This window comes from Anomaloglossus baeobatrachus, chromosome 7, assembly GCF_048569485.1.
Source record: "Anomaloglossus baeobatrachus isolate aAnoBae1 chromosome 7, aAnoBae1.hap1, whole genome shotgun sequence".
NCBI classification, from domain to species: domain Eukaryota; kingdom Metazoa; phylum Chordata; class Amphibia; order Anura; family Aromobatidae; genus Anomaloglossus; species Anomaloglossus baeobatrachus.
Genome location: NC_134359.1, coordinates 281787343 through 281808705, shown reverse-complemented (window position 1 = coordinate 281808705; position 21363 = coordinate 281787343). Strand labels below are relative to the sequence as shown.

At 47.6% G+C, this 21363-nt stretch overlaps 1 protein-coding gene across 1 annotated transcript in view; it reads left to right on the top strand.

Moving 5' to 3' along the window:
- LOC142245509 (lysosomal dipeptide transporter MFSD1-like) overlaps window positions 1-21363 on the top strand; it is a 50273-nt gene that overhangs the window by 11316 nt on the left and 17594 nt on the right. The window contains exons 2-6 of the mRNA XM_075318265.1: window positions 3708-3808; window positions 6426-6532; window positions 8544-8599; window positions 9966-10109; window positions 10364-10522. Of these exons, the coding sequence (XP_075174380.1) occupies window positions 3708-3808; window positions 6426-6532; window positions 8544-8599; window positions 9966-10109; window positions 10364-10522 (567 nt within the window). The remainder of the gene's footprint in view (window positions 1-3707; window positions 3809-6425; window positions 6533-8543; window positions 8600-9965; window positions 10110-10363; window positions 10523-21363) is intronic.

Sequence of the window (21363 nt, the reverse complement as noted above, 5' to 3'; positions counted from 1 at the left end):
GGCTGGGGGGCTCCCCATAACGTGGGGCTCCCCATCCTGAGAATACCAGCCTGCAGCCGTATGGCTTTATCTGGCTGGTATTAAAATAGGGGGGGGAACCGCACGCCGGATTTTTTAATTATTTATTTATTTACACGGCACACAGACAGAGCCGCGCGGCATTAAATGAAGTCGGGTGAAGTTCACCTGCTTTTTTGACACGTCCCCAACGACCTGCTAGTCGCTCTGCAGGTCCGGATCTCTGTTAGGTCGTTGGCCAGGTCTGCCTGTTTGACAGCTCACCAGAGACTTTGTAGCGATCCCGGCTAGGTTGAGATCGCAGGTTGGATCGCTAGAAAGTCTGTGTGTAAACCCAGTATTATGTTGCTCAGTTAAATTTTAATAAATTTTCAACATAAAAGGGTGGCTCAATTATTTTTCAACCCCTAGGTTTAATATTTTGTGGAATAACCCTTGTTTGCAATTACAGCAAATAATCGTCTTTTATAAGACCTGATCAGGCCGGCACAGGTCTCTGGAGTTATCTTGGCCCACTCCGCCATGCAGATCTTCTCCAAGTTATCTAGGTTCTTTGGGTGTCTCATGTGCACTTTAATCTTGAGCTCTGTCCACAAGTTTTCAATTGGGTTAAGGTCAGGAGACTGACTAGGCCACTGCAACACCTTGATTTTTTCCCTCTTGAACCAGGCCTTGGTTTTCTTGGCTGTGTGCTTTGGGTTGTTGTCTTGTTGGAAGATGAATTGACGACCCATCTTAAGATCCTTGATGGAGGAGCGGAGGTTCTTGGCCAAAATCTCCAGGTAGGCCGTGCTATCCATCTTCCCATGGATGCGGACCAGATGGCCAGGCCCCTTGGCTGAGAAACAGCCCCACAGCATGATGCTGCCACCACCATGCTTGATTGTAGGGATGGTATTCTTGGGGTCGTATGCAGTGCCATCCAGTCTCCAAACGTCATGTGTGTGGTTGGCACGAAAGATCTCGATCTCATCAGACCAGAGAACCTTGAACCAGTCTGTCTCAGAGTCCTCCAAGTGATCATGAGCAAACTGTAGACGAGCCTTGACATGACGCTTTGAAAGTAAAGGTACCTTACGGGCTCGTCTGGAACGGAGACCATTGCGGTGGAGTACGTTACTTATGGTATTGACTGAAACCAATGTCCCCACTGCCATGAGATCTTCCCGGAGCTCCTTCCTTGTTGTCCTTGGGTTAGCCTTGACTCTTCGGACAAGCCTGGCCTCGGCACAGGTGGAAACTTTCAAAGGCTGTCCAGGCCGTGGAAGGCCTGGACAGTAGTTCCATAAGCCTTCCACTTCCGGATGATGCTCCCAACAGTGGAGACAGGTAGGCCCACCTCCTTGGAAAGGGTTTTGTACCCCTTGCCAGCCTTGTGACCCTCCACGATCTTGTCTCTGATGGCCTTGGAATGCTCCTTTGTCTTTCCCATGTTGACCAAGTATGAGTGCTGTTCACAAGTTTGGGGAGGGTCTTAATTAGTCAGAAAAGGCTGGAAAAAGAGATAATTAATCCAAACATGTGAAGCTCATTGTTCTTTGTGCCTGAAATACTTCTTAAGGCTGGAAACACATCTATGCGAGTAAAATCGGTTCGACTGGGCTGAAAAAAACTCGGCTGATTTTAGTTCACGTTAGGTGCGAGTGCAACGCAAGTGAGATGCTTTTTCTGAATAAATTAATGATTTTACTAGCGTGTGTAATGCGTATTTTTTACTATGTCATCTGCCATTCAGCGCTGCTACATGGCCGCTGACAGCAGACACAGACAGCCATGCAGCAGAGCTTAATGGCAGATGACAGCAGACACAGACAGAGCCGCACAATCAGAATGAACTCGGGTGAACTTCACCCGACTTCATTGTCATGTTGCGGCTCTGTCTGTGCCGCGTCCTGATTAGCGGTCACCTGTGAAGGACTCACCGGTGACAGCTAATGCCCCGAGTGACTGAAGTGTCCCCCCCTCTCTCATACTCATCGATCACCGGCGCGGCGCTGCACGGCATTCACACTGCTGCGGCGGCTTTTACTATTTTGAAAAACCCGGCCGCTCATTAAACAATCTCGTATTCCCTGCTTTCCCCGCCCACCGGCGCCTATGATTGGGTGCAGTGAGACACGCCCCCACGCTGAGTGACAGGTGTCTCACTGCACCCAATCACAGCAGCCGGTGGGCGGGTCTATACTGTGCAGCGAAATAAATAAATTTAAAAAAATGGCGTGCGGTCCCCCCCAAGTGAGAAGCAGCCCTAATACTTTAGGGGAACCAAACAGAATTCTGGTGGTTTGAGGGGTTGAATAATAAATGACCCTCTGAATAAACTTTCCACAATTTAAAAAAAAAAAAAAAAAAAAGAAAAAAAGAAAAGGAAATAACATTCTTTTTTGCTGCATTTCACACTTCCAGGCTGATCTACAGTCCAAATGTCACAATGCCAAGTTAATTCCGAATGTGTAAACCTGCTAAATCTGCAGGGGGTTGAATACTACTTGTAGGCACTGTATATGTATGTATGTATGTATGTATATATGTATATGTATATATATATATAATATATATATATATATATATATATATGATTGTAGATTGTAAGCTCTCACGAGCAAAGTTGTGTTTTTTTTTTGTTTTTTTTTTTTTCCCTCTAAATATTGTATTTCTGTAACTGTTACTTGTTTGTATATGATCCTCCTGAATTGTAAAGCGCTGCGGAATATGTTGGCGCTATAGAAATAAATATTATTATTATTTTTATATGTGTGTGTGTGTGTGTGTGTGTTTTATTTTTTAACTTTGTCAACCACTAAGATTTTTGTGACTTTACAGCCAAAATGCAAAAGTATAATAATCACGGAACTGCAAATTATGCACAAATCACACACACATTTTTTTTAGTTGCACGACTTGGCACATGACCAGCGCGCCCCCCCTCCCCGTGCCTGATCCCTCTGCGGTCAGTAATAAGTGACATTTTATTTCTGACATTGCAGTTTCTCCTCCGTGTCATGCAGTGGAGGTAAATGAGTAATTCATGGGTGCAGCGTGATCCCCGGCAGATGGACATCCTGTCTGCTCTGCTGTCTCAGCATCTGTGGGGAATGTCACCGGCTCACAGGCCACGTTGTGTTCCCTGACCGCACAGTTCTGCAATTTTCACTGTCACCCTTATTCTGGATTTCACTACAAACAGAAGTGGGACAAGGAGTGTTTCCTTCTCTAAGGTGAACCCATAAGCTAAGATCTCATGTGCCACGTTTCTCTACATCTTGAGATTTTTGGGTGAATATTGAATAGTTTGAAATTTGCTTGGAAAAAGAGTAGAGCCATCAGGAATGAAGCCTGAAAAAAAAAAAATTGTTACCATACCTCAGTCTTGTGCATCTCTACCAGATTATTAGGTTCCAGATTAAAGGAAGATTACCATTTACCGCTTATCTACTTAGTCTTTTATGAATCTTTTTGAGACCAAACACCTCTGCTGACTGAGTTTTTTTAGAAATGACCTCTTTGTATGCAATCATCAAGCTTTCCTCTAGCCTGAATGGCTGATAACAGAGAACAGTACTTAGTATTGTATTGAATTGCATAGCAAATGGTGTGTAGCCCATATTTAGGTTTCCTGTCTCTTTAAGATTATATTGTTTGTAATTGATAACACTGGATTTTTTTTCTTCTTTATTTATTTCTTGCAGCCTATTACCGGTTCGTGGTGCTTTTCTTCAATTGTATGCTCACGTTTGGTTCCTATTTCTGCTTTGATATTCCCAGCGTGCTCCAGGACCAGTTCCAGGGGGTGAGTGCCCATATTTAATGGGGTTGTTTATTAGGAGACCCAACTGTTGCCAAAACTGATCGCACTCCGCTTACTGGTATGATTGTCCCAGGCCCGCCCCGATGACTGAAAGCGAGCAACAGCAGGGAGAATAAAATCCTCATTTTCTCCCTGGAGCTGCTGCTTGAGTGCTAAATAAATACAGATTACCCCTACAGCAGGAGATAAATGGTATTTTTGTAAGTGAAAGGTTCCCCTTAAATTAAACAACAAAAGCATAGGATCTATGAAAATTATATTATTTTTTTTAACGCTGTATATATCGTAAAGAATTAAATATCAAATTGTCGCACCTCCCACAAAAAATACAGTAAATAAAAATTTAGACATCTCTCCACACAAAAAACAAGTCCTCGCCCAGCTCCATCAATGGAAAAATAAGAAAAAAAAAATGGAGACCCAGCCCAAATTTATTTCTCTCTTTCGTTTCATTTGGGGACACAGGAAACAATTGGTATATGCTGCTGCCACTAGGAGGCGACACTAGGCAAAAAAACAAACGTTTAACTGCTCCTCCACAGTATATACAGTGTATGTGTGTGTATATATGTAATATATATATGATATTATATTACATATCAGGTCATTTTTACTGCAGTTTGAGCATCAGCAAAATACCCCACCCCCCCCAAAGAAATAGTTAGAATTGTTTATTTAGTATATTGTAACAGTATAATGTCATGAAATGAATAGTCATTAACACATTAACACCCGTCTCCCAAAAACCCTCATAGGGATATGTCAACAGAAATATATAAAAGTTACAGGTTGTGGGAAAAAATGAAAAGGCAAAAGCTGGCCAGGTGCTTAAAGGAGTATTCCGATCTCCAAGATCCTATCCCAATATGTAGGTGTCATAATAATAATATAGTATTAGCAAATGCCTCCACTTAGTTATGTTGCTTACCTCATGTGCAGGGCATTGCAGCGTAGGTATCCATGGTTACGACCACAAGCAACTATCTGTCACTATAGGAGTGGTCGTAACCATTGATGCTTAAGCTGCAATGCCCTGCACATGAGGTAAGAGACATGACTAATCAGGAAAACTATATTACATTTTTAAGTGGAAGTATTTTATAATAATAATAATAATAATAATAATAATAATAATAATAATAATAATAATAATTACAAATACCTTCAATTAGAAATGTAGTATAGTTTTCCTGATTAGTCATGTCTCTTACCTCCACTCATATAGTGACAGATAGTTGCTTGTGGTTGTAACCATGGATACCTACGCTGCAATGTCCTGCACATGAGGTACTGATAGGGAATTTAGATTGTGAGCCCCAATGGGGACAGTGTTGCCAATGTATGTAAAGCGCTATGGAATTAATAGCGCTATATAAATGAATAAATATTATTATATTATGAGGTAAGCAACATAATCAAATGGAGGGATTTCCTAATTTATTATTTATTATTATTATTATTATTATTATTATTACATATTGGAATAGGATTTTGGAGATGGGAATATCTCTTTAAGTCTTCTTCATTTCCATGATGAGCTTTTAGTGAATTTTTCAGTTTCACAGTAAATTGGATGGAATTGTATTCCCCCCCCCCCCTTTTTTTTTTTTTTTTTTTTTTTTTCTTTTTCTTTATATATGTAAGCCCAACGCCAATAATAATGTAGAGACAGAGACCCTGATTCCAGCGATGTCACTTACTATCATCAATGTTTTCTCTGCTGCAGCTCTAGCAGTTATACAGAGATCATGAATATGCTGGACTACCTGGCAGCATGCAAAGTAGTCCTGTAATGATAATCTCCTGCTGATTGATATGACCAAAACTACACTAAGCAGCCCAGTAAGTGACACATCACAGGAATCAGGATCTTTGTCTCTACATTATGCCTCTCTGATTAGGTGGCAAAAACCTGGTGACAGATCCCCTTTAATGTTGGGTCCCTATCTAACACTGATACCTCTTTTTGGTTTAAAAAAAACCCTCCAGTTAACCAATTTATGGGTGGATAGGAATCTTCTAATAAAGAATTAACATCGCCTAAGGCTGAGGAGCAGGAGTGCTCAATCGGAAGGCATGACCCTGTAATCTAAGAAAAAGACTGATGGCACATCCTACCTTTCCAATGTGAACAGGTGCAAACTAAACATGAAACATAGTAACAAAAAGGAGACAGTTGCACTCTGTAGTGCTAAGATATGTATAGCGATGACTATAGACATGCATTACTGCTATGAAAAACATGTAAAAATTGAGATACTCAGCACACACAAATGGCCAATTTATGTGAGCCCAACAGCCGATGCCAACGCTTTTGTTTTTCTTAGCAGTAATGCATGATTTATATTCTTATATTCATTGTTTACATATCTTAGCATTACAGAATGCAACTGTCCTTTTTTTTTTTTTTTGTAGTGTATATATTATGCTCAGTATGCAGCTGTTCACACTAGAATATTAGGAAGTGACACCAGTCTTTTTCTTAAATTAGGCTGCTATGAGATTAGATGGGGAAAAACATGGTGACAGATGCCCTTTAAGGGTTTAGTAGTAATTTTACACTTTTTTTTTTTTTTTTTATCTTCTTCTAAATCAACAGAACCTTACCTGTACAAATGGCAGCACCTATGGTAACAGCAGCTGTGTGGAGGGGCTTGGAATGACCCCTGAGCAATACAACTTATTATATGCCATCTACGCCTGGACGTAAGTAGAAATAAAATTTGTCTGTCATCTTGCTTCGTGGTGAGAGCAGCGGTGAATGAGGATGCATTGGTGCATAGACATTCAGGTGGTACTATGCCAGGGAGCATAAACGTCCCCACCCCGCCATTTCCCTTCATCACAATCCCAAGTCTGTGCCCAGCACCACCACCATGCGCACTCTTATTACATCGTACCGGCTGTTTTCAACGCCTGCACCCCGTGATGATGATGTGCACAAGTCACGCAAAGGCTACATGCGCACGCTGCTTTTTTTGCTGCTTTTTTGCTGCTTTTTTGGCTGCAGTTTTGTCAGCAGAACTTTCTGACATTTGACTTCCCAGCAAAGTCTATGAGAAGTCAGATTTGCTGTGCGCACATTGCAGTTTTTGTCAGCGTTTTTTTTGTCAAGTTTGTGACAAAAAAAATGCAGCATGTTCATTCTTCCTGCGTTTTTGTCAACATTTGTCACCCATTGAAATCAATGAGGGCATCAAAAACGCAGGAAAAATGCATGCTAATCACAAGTGGTGCATTTTACCTGCCTTTTACCTGCGTTTTTGGTACCAAAAACGCAGGTGATTTGTCAGGAAGTGAGGTCAGGCAAGTGGTCCCGTCCCGTCCTCCACGTGTTCTCCGAAGTACCGCTGTCCCCAGGGGAGATGATGTGGAGGACGGGAACTATCAGCAGCGGCAGCGAGAGGGGGATGAACATTGGCAGCTGAAAACATTGATTTTTCCCTCTCGCTGCTGCCGCGGCTGATAGTCCCGTCCTCCACGTGTTCCCCGAAGTACCACTGTCCCCAGCGTGCACGCACAGGGGAGATGATGGACCCCTCTCACTGCCGCCGCCGCTGAAAGTCCCGTCCTCCACGCTCCTGTCAGCTCCACGCTCCTGTCAGCTCCACGCTCCTGTCAGCTCCACGCAGTAGCGCGATCAGCTGAGCTGTCACTGAGGTTACTCGCGGCCACCGCTGGATTCAGCGGTGGCCGCGGGTAACCTCGATGACAGCTCAGCTGATCGCGCGGCTGTCTTCATTAGCTGCATGGAGGTGACCGGAGCGGCGGTGTCTGCTGCTTCTCCGGTCACCTCCATGCAGCAGAGCTGGATGCGACGCTGGAGCATGCTGGATTACGCCGGACATGGAGGGCTTTGTCGGGGTTAATAAATTGGTAATGAGGGAATGTGTTTGTGTTTTTTATTTCTAATAAAGGATTTTTCGGGTGTGTGTTTATTTACTGTAATCTACAGATTAATCATGGAAGGTGTCTCATAGACGCCTGACATGATTAATCTAGGAGTTATTGGCATCTATGGGCTGCCAATAACTCCTTATTACCCCGATTTGCCAACGCACCAGGGCAAATCGGGAATAGCCGGGTACAGTCCCAGAACTGTCGCATCTAATGTATGCGGCCATTCTGGGCGGCTGCTGACTGATATTGTTAGGCTGGGGGGCTCCCCATAACGTGGAGCTCCCCATCCTGAGAATACCAGCCTGCAGCCGTATGGCTTTATCTGGCTGGCATTAAAATTGGGGGGGACCGCACGCCAGTTTTTTTTAATTATTTATTTATTTCTATTTTTTTTTTTTTCAATTCAACAAGCTTTATGGGCTTGTTTGAACTGAAAAATACATGAAACAATTGTTGACAAAACTGCAGCCAAAAACGCACCAAAAAAGCAGCAAAAATGCACCAAAAAAGCACCTACTTTTTTGTGACATTTCCAGGCTCTCTCTGACAAGGTGCAGTTTTGGCTGCAGTTTGTGAACACGAAAAAGAAGCAGCGTGCGCATGTAGCCAAAATGTGACGCTATTAACTTTGCACGCATGCAATGCAGCAATATAAACCTTCTGCATTTGTGTTTCAATGGTTTTTTTTTTTTTTCTTTTTTTATTATTGAAAAAAAATGTATTCTCTGACTTATAGCCAAGATCAAAAACTTAAAAAAAAAAATTAAATTCAGAATATTTCTGCTGCACATATGATCATCTTGATTTTCCCCTTTAGGAACGCCTTGGTGGTTATTTTGGCTGGATTCCTCATCGACAAACTGGGGAACAGATGTGAGTAAAGGATTTTTATTTATTTATTTATTTATTAATTTTTTTTAACAGCTCATTAATGCAGGCAATTTTTATTTTCATGCTTTGGAAATTTTTTTTAGGTGGTATGGAACAAAAAACAAAACCTATGCAATTCTGCAACTGGGTTTAATTCTGTTCAGCGATCTGGCAACATGATTCTCCATGTCAGCACAATTACATTAATGCAAAAATAAAAAAAATTCTAGATACGGTAGATCGATATTGAATTTGCCTCCCTTTTTCCAAGTCCGATCTGTTAAAATATTAAGCTATTTAATCCTTAAAAAGGTAAAACATAAAGAAAAAAAACAAACATAAAAACACCGGAGTTGGCGTCTATTTGATCATCACATAACAGTGAACTAAAAAGTGATCAAAACCCTATATGTACCTCAAAATAGTAGCCATAAAAGGTCAGCTCACCACGCAACAAACAAGCCCTAACAGCTCCATCAATGGAAAAAGGCAAAACAAATCTTATTTTTTTCTGGCTACTATTTTGGGATACATAGTGTTTTTGATCACTTTTTATTGCATTGTTATGCGATGATCAAATAGACGCCAATTCCGGTGTTTTTATGTTTTTGTTTTGTTTTTTGGGTTTTTTTTTTCTTATGTTTTTACCTTTTTAAGGATTAAATAGTTTAATATTTTAATCGGAGTTGGAAAAGGGGGAGGCAAATTCAATTGAGATATATAATATCTCAATAATATATCTCAATAATAAAAAAGTGTGGTGTGTGTGACATATATTTTTTTTTTTTTTGTTTTTTGGTTTTTTTTTTTTGTCTCTTTTGTTTTTACCTTTTGCTTACACCTGCGATTGTTTGAGTACTATGTGCTGCAGGTCCCCTACATATCATATAGTACAAGTAATGCTCTCCTATGATGCCCAGTGATGTTCCTGGGGATTGCGTCACTTAAATATCCCTGTCAAATCTCTGATGGTGGCATTTAAGTTGTTAAACAGCGATTGCAGAAGTTGTGTTCAAGGCAGGTGTAGTTGGCATTATACAATTCCCCCTTTTACTATATACCAGCTCCCATTGCGACTTAAGAGATCGTGGGGAGGAAGCTGGGTTTAAGACATTTTCCAGAGTTGTACTTGGTTTAGCCGCTCAACTCCATTTACTTCTATGGGACTGGGTTGCAATACCAGACACAACCCATGGTCAGGGGTGGCGCTGTTAAAATCTGGACCGCTTTTTTTAACTCTGTAAAGTCTTCTTTTTAGTTTGCTGTATTACAGGACTATTTGCAAAGTTCCTTTTTTCTTTTATTCTGTGTTTTTAATTATTGGGGCATCTTCATCCTGTAAATAACAACATATTTGAGTTTCTTGCAGTCGGCCTGTTCCTGTTTTCCTCACTGACGGTTGTGGGTTCCTCCATATTTGCCTTGGGGTCACATTTCAAAGGAAGTCCCTACCTGCTGCCGCTGATGTTAACAGGGCGCCTGTTGTTCGGCTCGGGGAACGGATCACTGACAAGTAAGACGTTCTGTGTTTTCCTGCTGTAGTTATCCCTGGCAACCAATCGCCTTTCAGCACCTAGTTGTTTTTTTGTGTTTGTTGGTTTATTTTTTTTTATTTATATATTTTTTTAAGAGGTCCTTAGGAAAATAAAAGGAGGGAGATTGGTTGCTATGAGTAACTGTTCCTTTTTATTTTTTTGCACCAGTTTTGATAAATCTGCTCATTGCGTCCTGTATATTCTTTACCCCCCCAACCGTTGCGTTCTGCAGTCGTACAGAACCGGATCACCGCCTTCTGGTTTAAAGGGAAGGAGCTGGCTCTGGCGTTTGGGCTGACCCTGTCCTTCTCCAGGTTGGGCAGTGTTCTCAATTTCTTCCTCACTCGGCGGTTCGAAGATCACTTTGGAATCCAGTGGACGCTTTGGGGAGGTGAGTCACCCCTGTTGGGGCAGGGGTTAGAAATAAATGGGTGTCAATGAGATTTAGATGACTTCTGATGAGTTAGCAGATCTTCACCTATATTCTATAAAACGGGTTAGCAGCCAGTTGACAAGGCTGGTTGCTAGGCTAAATGTCCCTAGTAACCAGGCTGTCAAATATGTTGATGGTACTGTGGGAAGTGGCAAATACAGCTATGCCGGTTTCCAGTTTATCCTTTTAAAGGAGGTTTTTCCAAAATCACACGATATCAACCATCCATCTGACATGGGATAACTTGCTGATTGCTGAGACTCCACCAGTCCAAAGCCAAATCTCAAATGAATCCACAGTGATCATGCTAGATCTCTGCTTCGTTCATGGTCTTTGATTTTGCCAGGGTAAGTTGAGTGCAATGATCGGATTTTTTCCGCAGTCTCATTGACAATGGACTGAGTTTGTGTCCTTCCATACGAGACTGGAATTCTGCAAAGCCACATTCTCGGGATGACAAGGGATAGATCAGCACATAATCCCCTTTCCTATGGATGGGAGAACTTTAGAATTTGGGAAAATCCCTTTTCTTTGTCGCTCCATTGGGAGACCCAGACAATTGGGTGTATAGCTATTGCCTCTGGAGGCCACACAAAGTATTACACTTAAAAGTGTAAGGCCCCTCCCCTTCTGGCTATACACCCCCAGTGGGATCACTGGCTCACCAGTTTTGTGCTTTGTGCGAAGGAGGCAACACATCCACGCATAGCTCCACTTTTTAGTCAGCAGCAGCTGCTGACTATGTCGGATGGAAGAAAAGAGGACACATATAGTGTCCCCAGCATGCTCCCTTCTCACCCCACTGTATGTCGGAGGTGTTTGTAAGGTTGAGGTACCCATTGCGGGTACGGCGGCAGGAGCCCACATGCTGATTCCTTCCCCATCCCTTTTTACAGGGCTCTGGGTGAAGTGGGATTTACCGGTCTCCAGGCACTGAGACCGTGCTCCATCTACAGCCCCTGGAGAAGATGCTGGATGGAGCGGAGTACATCAGGGACATGGCCCTGCTTCCTCAAGGTACTCTGTGTCCCCGTGCATTTGGCGCTCACACCGCAGCATGCTGGGTGTTGTAGTGCGCCGGGGGACATCAGCGCTGCGGCGCCTGTGCCATGGCCTCATTCAGCTTTGCTGAAGCAGGCTCACTTATGGGAATTGGTCGCGCCGGCCGCTGGGACTGCGGCGCGGCTGGCACTTGTAGTGCGCCGGGGACTTCAGCGCGGCCTGCGCTTTTACGGCGGCCGCGCTGATAACTAGAGTCCCCGGCTTTTGCGGCCTGCTTCCGTTCGTTCCCGCCCCCAGACCTGCCAGTCAGGAGAGGGGCGGGACGCTGGCCACTTCCAGGAATCGGTCGCGCCGGCCGCTGGCAGCGGCGCGGCTGGCACTTGTGGTGCGCCGGGGACTTCAGCGCGGCCCGCGCTTTTACGGCGGCCGCGCTGATAACTAGAGTCCCCGGCTTTTGCGGCCTGCTTCCGTTCGTTCCCGCCCCCAGACCTGCCAGTCAGGAGAGGGGCGGGACGCTGGCCACTTCTATGAATCGGTCGCGCCGGCCGCTGGAACTGCGGCGCGGCTGGCACTTGTGGTGCGCCGGGGACTTCAGCGCGGCCCGCGCTTTTACGGCGGCCGCGCTGTTAACTCGAGTCCCCGGCTTCTGGGCCTAGTCTCCCTTCGTTACCGCCCACAGCCCTGACAGTCAGGGTAGGGGCGTGACGCTGCATAGAGCAGAGCTGAGAGCTGGAGTATGTTTTGCATACTCCACCCCTCTCACTGTGTGCACTGTGAATCCGGATTCCCGCACTTTCTCAGGCACGCCCACGGCTTCCTTCTCTACAAGGACACCGGCAGCCATTAGTGTCAGTTTCTGTACGATACAGAGACAAGTGTGGAAGACCCTGGCATTCTGATAGTCACACAATCGCTGTAACAGGCGTTAAGCAGCACCTGTGGTGCTAACCCCACTAGTGCAGAAGTGCACTTATAGATATGCTTGTACTATATACATTGCACTGTTTGGTCGCACGTTGTATATACCCTCCTGGATTATGCGGAGGAGTTATCAGCATATTCTCTGTGTAAAACAAAGGTGCAGAACCACATGTTTTTCTATACAGCTGGTACAGCATGTACGGCTATACGGCCGGCAGGTACATAGACTCCCATTGTATGCACTAATGGCCAGGGGATGAGGACGGTGTCTGCAGTATTTACTGACAGTTTTTCTGAGACTATGGCTATGATACTAGAAGCCTAGCAGTCCGGACATGTCTCTCACAATATGGGCACTGTTGAATCATTGATCCATGGCCCCCCTCAGTGTGAATAACTAACAGCTCCGGGAATGTCACACGCATCCCAGAGTCCGGCTCTGCACGGACGTCAGTCCCAGACAGCCTAAGTGGGCTCGCTATGAGCGGCCTCGGTTTCATCAGGGTCCTAACAGAAGGACTCGCTGTGTAATGAGGCGGAAGTAGCGGCTCAGGATTCTGATCCTGAGACCGCTCTCAATCTGGATACACCTGATTGTGACGCCATAGTAAATAATCTTATAGCGTCCATCTATAGAATGTGGGTTATTTCTCACAGCTCCTCCAGTGGAGGAGTCAGCTTCACGTATTTTTCTGGACCACTCTGCCTTCAGAGAGGCAGTCCAGGAACACCACGCTTATCCAGATATGCGCTTCTCCAAACGGCTTAGGATACACGTTATCCCTGTCCCCTGACTTGGTCAAGGACTGGACCCAATGTCCCGAGCGGCATCCTCCAATCTCCAGGCTTGTAGCTAGATCCATAGTTGCAGTGGGAGATGGAACTGCAAACTCAAAGATGCCACTGACAGACAGATGGATCTCTGGTCGAAAGCCATCTATGAGGCTGTCGGCGCACCGTTGGCTCCGGCATTCTCTCCCTTGGGGCACTCCAAGCTATTTCAGCTTGTCTTACACAGATTGACACGGTTACACGTACATCTGTGCCGCAGGTGGCATCCTTAACCTCTCAAATGTCTGCATTTGTTTCTTACGCGATTCAGGTTGTCCTGGACTCTGCGAACCGTGCGGCGGTAGCCTCCGCTACTCCGTGTTTTTAAGCAGAGCCTGGTCTGCTCGTTAAGTGAATGGAAGGCAGATTCTGCTTCCAAAAAAGGTTGCCTAACCAGTTGCCTTTTTCTGCTGACCGACTGTTTGGTGAGCGTTGGATGTAACCATCAAACAGTCCAGGGGTAAGGATTCATCCTTTCCTCAGCCCGGACACAACAAACCCCAACAGAGCAAGAGGCAGTCGGGGTTTTCGGCCTTTTCGAGGCTCGGGCAGGTCCCATTTTTCCTCGTCCAATGTGGACTCAAAAGGATCAGAGGAGCTAAGATTCTTAGCGGGCTCAGTCTCGCCCAAAAAAGCGACAGTCTGAAAACCCGCTTCCAAGGCGGCTTCCTCATGACTTGCGGCCTCGGTCGGTAGCAGGCTCTCCCGCCTTGGCGATATTTAGCTGCCATAGGTCAATGACCATTGAGTGTGAGACATTCTGTCTCACGGGTACAGGATAGAGCTCACTTCTCGTCCTCCAACTCGATTCTTCAGAATTTCTCCACCTCCCGGCCGGGCCGCTGCTCTTCTGCAAACAGGGTGCACTCTATAGGCAGAAAGAGTGATGACCCCCGTTCCTCTTCAGGAACAAGGTCACGGTTTTTACCCCAAATTCTTTGCGGTACCTATAACAACGGGCCGTTCCGTCCCGTTCTGGATCTAAAAATGCTCAGCAAGCTCGTGGACACCAGGCGGTTCCGGATGGAATCCCTCCGCCATGTCATCGCCTCAAGGTCCCAAGGATATTTCCTAGCATCATTAGGCATCAAGGATGCTTATCCACACGTGCCGATTGATCCAGAGCACTAGCGTTTCTACGCTTCGTTATAGGAGACGAACACCCTCTGTTCGTAGCTCTACCTTCCGGCTAGCGACAGTCCAACTGGTCTTCGCCAAGGTCAGGGCAGCAGTAGTCACAGTCCTGCACTCTCAGGGTCACTCTGTGGTCCCGTATTTAGACGATCTACTTGTCAAGGCACTCTCTTAGGAAACATGCCAACGCTGCCCGAACGTTGCGCTGGAGACTCTCTAGAGTTTTGGGTGGATCATCAACTTTTTAAAGTCAGATCCGACCCCGACCCTATCGATAACATATCTAGGCATAGAGTTTCTTACTCTCTCAGCGATAGTGAAGCTGCCGCTAGACAAACAGCATTCACTACGGGCTGCAAGCTCTTCTTTAAGAACCAGTCGCACACATTGAGACGCCTCATGCACTTCCTACGTAAGATGGTAGCAATGGAGGCAGTTCCTTTCGCGCAGTTTTACTGCGTCCACTACAATGGGACATTCTCCGCCAATGGGACGAGGAGTCGACGTCCCTCAACAGAGTCGTCGTTCTTTCTCAGGCGGCCAAGGAATCTCTACGGTGGTGGCTTCTTCTCACCTCTTGGTCAAAAAGAAGGTCCTTCCTATCCCCGTCCTGGGCGATAGTTACGACAGACGCGAGTCTATCAGGGTGGGGAGCAGTTTTTCTCCACTACAGCGCTCAGGGTACGTGGACTCAGCAAGAGTCCACTCTTCAGATCAATGTTCTTGAACACAGAGCAGTGTATCTTGCCCTACAATCCTTCCAACAGCGGCTGGAAAGCAAGCATATCCGACTTCAGTCGGACAGCTCCACAGCGGTGGCATACATCAACCACCAAGGAAGAACGCGCAACCGGCAAGCCTTCCAGGAAGTCCGGCAGGTTCTGATGTGGGTGGAAGACACGGCATCCACCATATCCACAATTCACATCCCAAGTGTGGAAACTAGGAAGCTGACTTCCTAAGTCGCTGAGGTGTGGCCGAAAGAGTATGGTCTCCTCACCCGGACGGGTTTCAGGAGATCTGGCGCCGCTGACAGAGGCCGGACGTCGATCTAATGGCGTCACGGCACAACAACAATGTGCCAGCTTCATGGCACGGTTTCACAATCATCGAGCTCTGGCGGCAAACGCCTTAGTTCAGCATTGGTCGCAGTTCCAGCTACCTTAGGTGCCACCTCTGGCATTGTTGCCCAGAGTACTGCGCTAGATCAAGACCGACTGCGGCCGCGCCATCCTCGTCGCTACAAATTGGCCGAGGATGTTGTGGTACTCGGTTCTGTGGTGCCTCACGGTAGGCTAACCGGGGGCACTACCAGACCAATCAGACTGGCTGTCTCAAGGGCCATTCTTCCATTTGAATTCTACGGCCCTCAACCGGATGGTGTGGCATTGAGTCCTGGAACCTAGTGTCGTCAGGATTACCTCAGGACGTGGTTGCCACCATGAGACAGGCTAGCATACCAACGTCCGCCAAGATTGACCACAGGACGTGGAAGATGTTCTTATCTCGGTGCTCGGCGCAGGGTGTTTCTCCCTGGCCGGTTGCATCGTCTATGTTTCCTTCCTTCCTGCAATCTAGGTAGGAAAATGGGTTGTCGCTCAGTTCCCTTTAGGGACAAGTCTCAGCGCTATCTGTATTTTTTCAGAAACGACGACTTCCTCAGGTACGCACGTTCCTACGGGGAGTTTGTCTTCTCAGCACTCCGTACAAGCGGCCGTTAGAGCCCTGAGATCTGAACAAGGTTCTAATTGCTCTCCAGATGCCGCCTTTCGAGCCTTTGAAGGATGTCTCCCTTCCCGTTTTTCACGGGAAGTGGCCTTCTAGTAACGGTCTCGTCTCTTAGGAGAGTTTCCGAGCTAGCAACGCTCTCATACAAACTCCCTTCCTGGTCCTTCACCAGGACAGGGTAGTTCTGCGTCCGGTTCCGGAATTTCTCCCTAAGGTGGTATCCCATTTTCATATCAATCAGGATATCACCTCACCTTCTTTGTGTCCTCGTCCAGTCCATCAATTTCAGAAAGATTTGCATCTGTTGGTTCTGGTGAGAGCACTCAGGTTCTACTTCCCGCATGGCGCTCCTGCGCCACCCGGATGCACTCTTTGTCCTTGTCGCTGGTCGGCGTAAACAGTCGCAAGCTTCCAGATCCACCCTTGCTCGGGGGCTCGAGGAACCAATTCTTGAAACCTACAGTTCTACTGGGCTTCTGGTTCTCTCAAGGCCGAAGGCCCATTCTACCAGAGCCGTGGGTGCATCCTGGGCATTACGGCACCAGGCTACGGCTCAGCAGGTGTGTCAGGCACCCACCTGGTCGAGTCTACTTACTTTTACCAAGCATTATCAGATGCATACCTACGCTTCGGCAGACGCCAGCCTAGGTAGATAAGTCATTCAGGCGGCGGTTGGCCACCTGTAGGAGAGGGCCGTTTGACGGCCCTATCATGAGGTATTCTTTTACCCACCCAGGGATTGCTTTTGGACATCCCAATTGTCTGGGTCTCCCAATGGAGCGACAAAGAAGAAGGGAATTTTGTTTACTTACCGTAAATTCCTTTTCTTCTAGCTCCAATTGGGAGACCCAGCACCCGCCCTGTTTTCTCGGGGTTTTTCTGTTTTTTCGGGTACACATGTTGTTCATGTGGTATGGTTCAGTTCTCCGATGTTTCCTCGGATTGAATTGGTCTTTAAACCAGTTATTGGCTTTCCTCCTTCTTGCTTTGGCACTAAAACTGGTGAGCCAGTGATCCCACTGGGGGTGTATAGCCAGAAGGGGAGGGGCCTTACACTTTTAAGTGTAATACTTTGTGTGGCCTCCAGAGGCAATAGCTATACACCCAATTGTCTGGGTCTCCCAATTGGAGCTAGAAGAAAAGGAATTTACGGTAAGTAAACAAAATTCCCTTCTTTAACTTCTGATACATATTTTATATTATTTTATTTAAACTATTTATGTATGTATTTCTTCATCGTTCCTTATGGGAGACCCAGACCATGGGTGTATAGCTTCTGCCTCCGGAGGACACACAAAGTACTACACTAAAAGTGTAGCTCCTCCCTCCGAGCATATACACTCCCCGGATGACAAATCCAACCAGTTCAATGCTTTGTGTTCAGGAGGTCACACACACACACATGCATCCTCTGATTTTTGATTTCAAAGATTTGGAAGAAAAGCGGGTCCAATCTGGACTCCCGGCATGTCCCTTCTCACCCCACTGTGTCGGCGGTGCTGTTAAGGTTGATTTTACAAGGCTGGAGCCTTCACATGCCGCGCTCCTTCACCATCCCTCGGGCTCTGGCTTGAAGTGGGAGCCATCACGGTTCTCACTGCTTTGCAGGAGACCGGTCTCCATCCGCAGCCCTTTTCAGGATCCTGCCGGACGGAGCGCTCACCTCCCAGGGACCTGGCACCTGCGTCTCACAAGCTAAGTACTGAGACGTTATTACCACAGACAGTGGTCTTTCCAGGGGTCCCTTGTACTTTATATATTGGGGAGAGTGTGTTATATGACTGTGTTAACATTTCCGGCCGGTTCTCCAGTTTTCACTGGAGAACCGCGCCGATGGTGCCTGCACGCTGGCCGCATGTTTAAATCTAGGCCCCGGCTTCGCCTGAGGCCTAGTTTAGATTTCACTGCCCCTGCATGTCAGTCATGCAGAGGGACAGTGCGGCTCCGCCCAGCGGCTGTTCAGCACAGGGAACGGACACTCCTCACTGAGGAAAGATTCCCTCCCCTGTATACCTCATTTGCCCTCCGGATCCAGCTCTCAGAGTAGGCCCCGCCCCCTCTCCTCGCTCCGGCGCCATTTTCTCAGCGTTCTCAATGTCTGCATAACCACATTGTGACAAATGGGGGCCTGGGCTGGGGGATCTGGAGGGCACAGATGTCTCTATGTAAACGGTCTGGCAAGCCACAACCTCCGGTTGTGCAGCTGCTTATATACTCTGTATACTCTGCTGGGGGTCATTCTGGACAAGAGCCCCCACTTCTGCAGCATGTCTCACATCAGAGCAAGGCTGCAAGGCTGTTCTTATTATGCACTGCATGTAGGCTCGTACTGCCTGTACCGAGCACATAACCACATTGTGATGCTTGCTCTAACATAGTGGTCCCTCAGCCTGGATGCTCATCAGTGGTCCCTCCAGCTGCTCCGGCTCCGGTGGCTGATCCCCCGGTTTGGGTAGAATCCCTCTCTCCAGGGGACAGCTGTCCCGGACACTGCTGAGCATGCATCAGCCCCCTTCTCAGGGCGCTTCTGCTGCTACGGCTCGCTCAGCAAAGCTCAGAGGATTCTTCATCTGGTCTCAGTCCCCGTCCTCCTAAAATGGAGTCGCAGGGTCCCCTTTCCTTTCTCGTCCCGCAGCTCTGATTCACGAGCCGACTCGCAGGACGAGGAGGATGCTTTTACTAGGGGCTCGGACGCTACTTCATGTACATTGATCTGTCCGAAGGTGACGCAGATGCTAATGATTTGATTGCGTCCATTATATTTGTACTGAACCTCAAGCCGCCTGTATCAGGGGTGCATTCCACTCTGGTAGAAAGGCATCAGTATACCTTAAGAGAACAAGGAGTGTGTTCCTTATCCACTCCAGTTTGTCAGCCCACTGTGACCAAGCCCAGAGCCTGTCCTGACAGACGCTTCCCAAAGCGTGGTTCTGATGACTGTTTCCCCCTTCCACCAGTGGTGGTCAAGGAGTGGGCTCATTCACCAAGGGTGGACCCTCCGGTGTCTAGGCTTTCAGCCCGGACAGTTGTATCAGTGGCTGACGGCACCTCTCTAAGGATCCCACTGTCCGCCAGGTTGTCCTTCTGGCCAAATCTATATATGAGGCGGCAGGGGCCTCGTTCTCCCCATCTTTTGCAGCAGTGCGGGCTCTCAAAGCCATCTCTGCTTCTCTGGAGGAGATGCATTCCCTCACCAGGGACTTTATGCCCGAAATGGTTGCCTTAACTTCCAGGCTTCAGTCTTTTCATCCTATGCCATGTCTGCCATGCTGGAGACTGTCACCGCACTGCGGTGGCCTCGGCTACTTCCCTCGCTATCCGCAGGCTCCTGTGGCTTCGAGAGTGGAAGGCAGATGCTTCTTAAGAAGTTCCTTGCTGGGCTCCCTTTTGCTGGGACCAGTCTATTCGGTGAACAACTGGATGAAATTATTAAGGAAGTTTTTTGGCAGGAAGAGTACTTCCATGCCACAAACCCAGGAAACCTCTCCAGGGCAGGAACCAGTCGAGGTTTCGTTCCTTTCGTTCCTCTAACTGGTCGTCCTCTAAGCCCTCGGCCTCATCCACTAACTCAGCCAAGGTCCGTAAACCAACTGGCGCATGAAGCCGCGTCCTCAGAAGTCCGCAGGAGCTGCGGCCACCAAGGCAGCCTCCTCTCGTCCTTGGTCGGTGGCAGGCTCTCCCTCTTGGACGACGTGTGGTTTCAACACGTCTTCGATCAGTGGGTGTGGGTTACCATCTCCCACGGCTACAGAATAGAATTCTATCCAGCCCGCCAAACAGATTTTTTCTGTCAACTCCCCCCTGCTCCAAGGCCGCCGCCTTCTCACAGGCCGTGGCATTCTTGCAGGCCAATGGAGTAATTGTACCAGTTCCCGACTGGGAACGGTTCTGAGATTTCTACTCAAATCTCTTCCTAGCCCCGAAAAGGACGGTGCTTTCCGACCTGGATCTCAAGCTTCTCAACAAGCATGTCAGGTGCGGCATTTTTGCATGGAATCTCTGCGATCAGTCAATGACCCAAGGAGATTTCTTAGCATCCATCGACATCAGAGATGTCTTTCTGCTTGTGCCAACCGCAGTTTCACACCAGCGTTGGCTACGTTTTGTAATCGGAGAGGGACATTTCCAATTCGTGGCTCTCCCCTTCGGGTTAGCCACGGCCCCTCGTGTATTCACAAGGTCATGGCAGCAGTGGTTGCGGTTCTGCACCTCCAGGGGTTGGTAGTGATTCCTTCCCTGGACGACCTTCTAGTCAAGGCTTCATCCAGTGCAGACTGTCAGCGGAGTGTCTCGCTCACTCTCGCCATGCTTGCAAGTCCACTCTGACCCGACCCAGGACCTTGCGTACCTAGGGATGCAATTCGAGACTCTACTGGCACTTGTGAAGCTGCCCTTAGTCAAACAGCAGTCCCTTCATCTGGCGGTTCGCTCTCTGCTGAGGCTCCGCCGTCATTCCATCAGCTGCTGGGTCAGATGGTGGCGTCAATGGAAGCGGTTCCCTTTGCCAGTTCCATCTGCGTCCCCTGCAGCTGGACATTCTCCGCTGTTGGGACAAGCGGACCTCTTCCTTGCACAGGCTGGTGGCTCTGTCGCCACAGACCAGGAGCTCTCTTTAGTGGTGGCTTCGGCCCCTCTCTCTGTCCCAGGGACGCTCCTTTCTGGCCCCGTCCTGGGTGATTCTCACCACTGATGCCAGTCTATCCGGCTGGGGAGCAGTGTTTCTCCACCACCGAGCACAGGGCACTTGGACTCCGTCCGAATCAGCCCTCTCGATCAATGTGCTGGAAATCAGGGCTGTACTCCTAGCTTTCGTAGTTTTTCACCACCTGTTGGCGGGCAGGCACATTCGAGTCCAGTCAGACAACGCAACAGCAGTTGCCTACATCAATCACCAAGGCGGGACTCGCAGCCGCCTAGTAATGTTGGAAGTTCAACGTATCCTTCAGTGGACGGAGGACTCCAAGTCCACCATATCCGCAGTCCACATCCCAGGCGTAGAAAACTGGGAGGCAGATTATCTCAGCCGTCAAACCGTGGACAGCGGCGAGTGGGCCCTGCATCCGGCAGTGTTCCGGTCAATCTGCCGCAGGCGGGGCACTCCGGAAGTGGATCTAATGGCATCCCGGCACAATAACAAGGTCCCGGTTTACGTGGCTCGCTCCCACGATCCTCAGGCCTTGGCA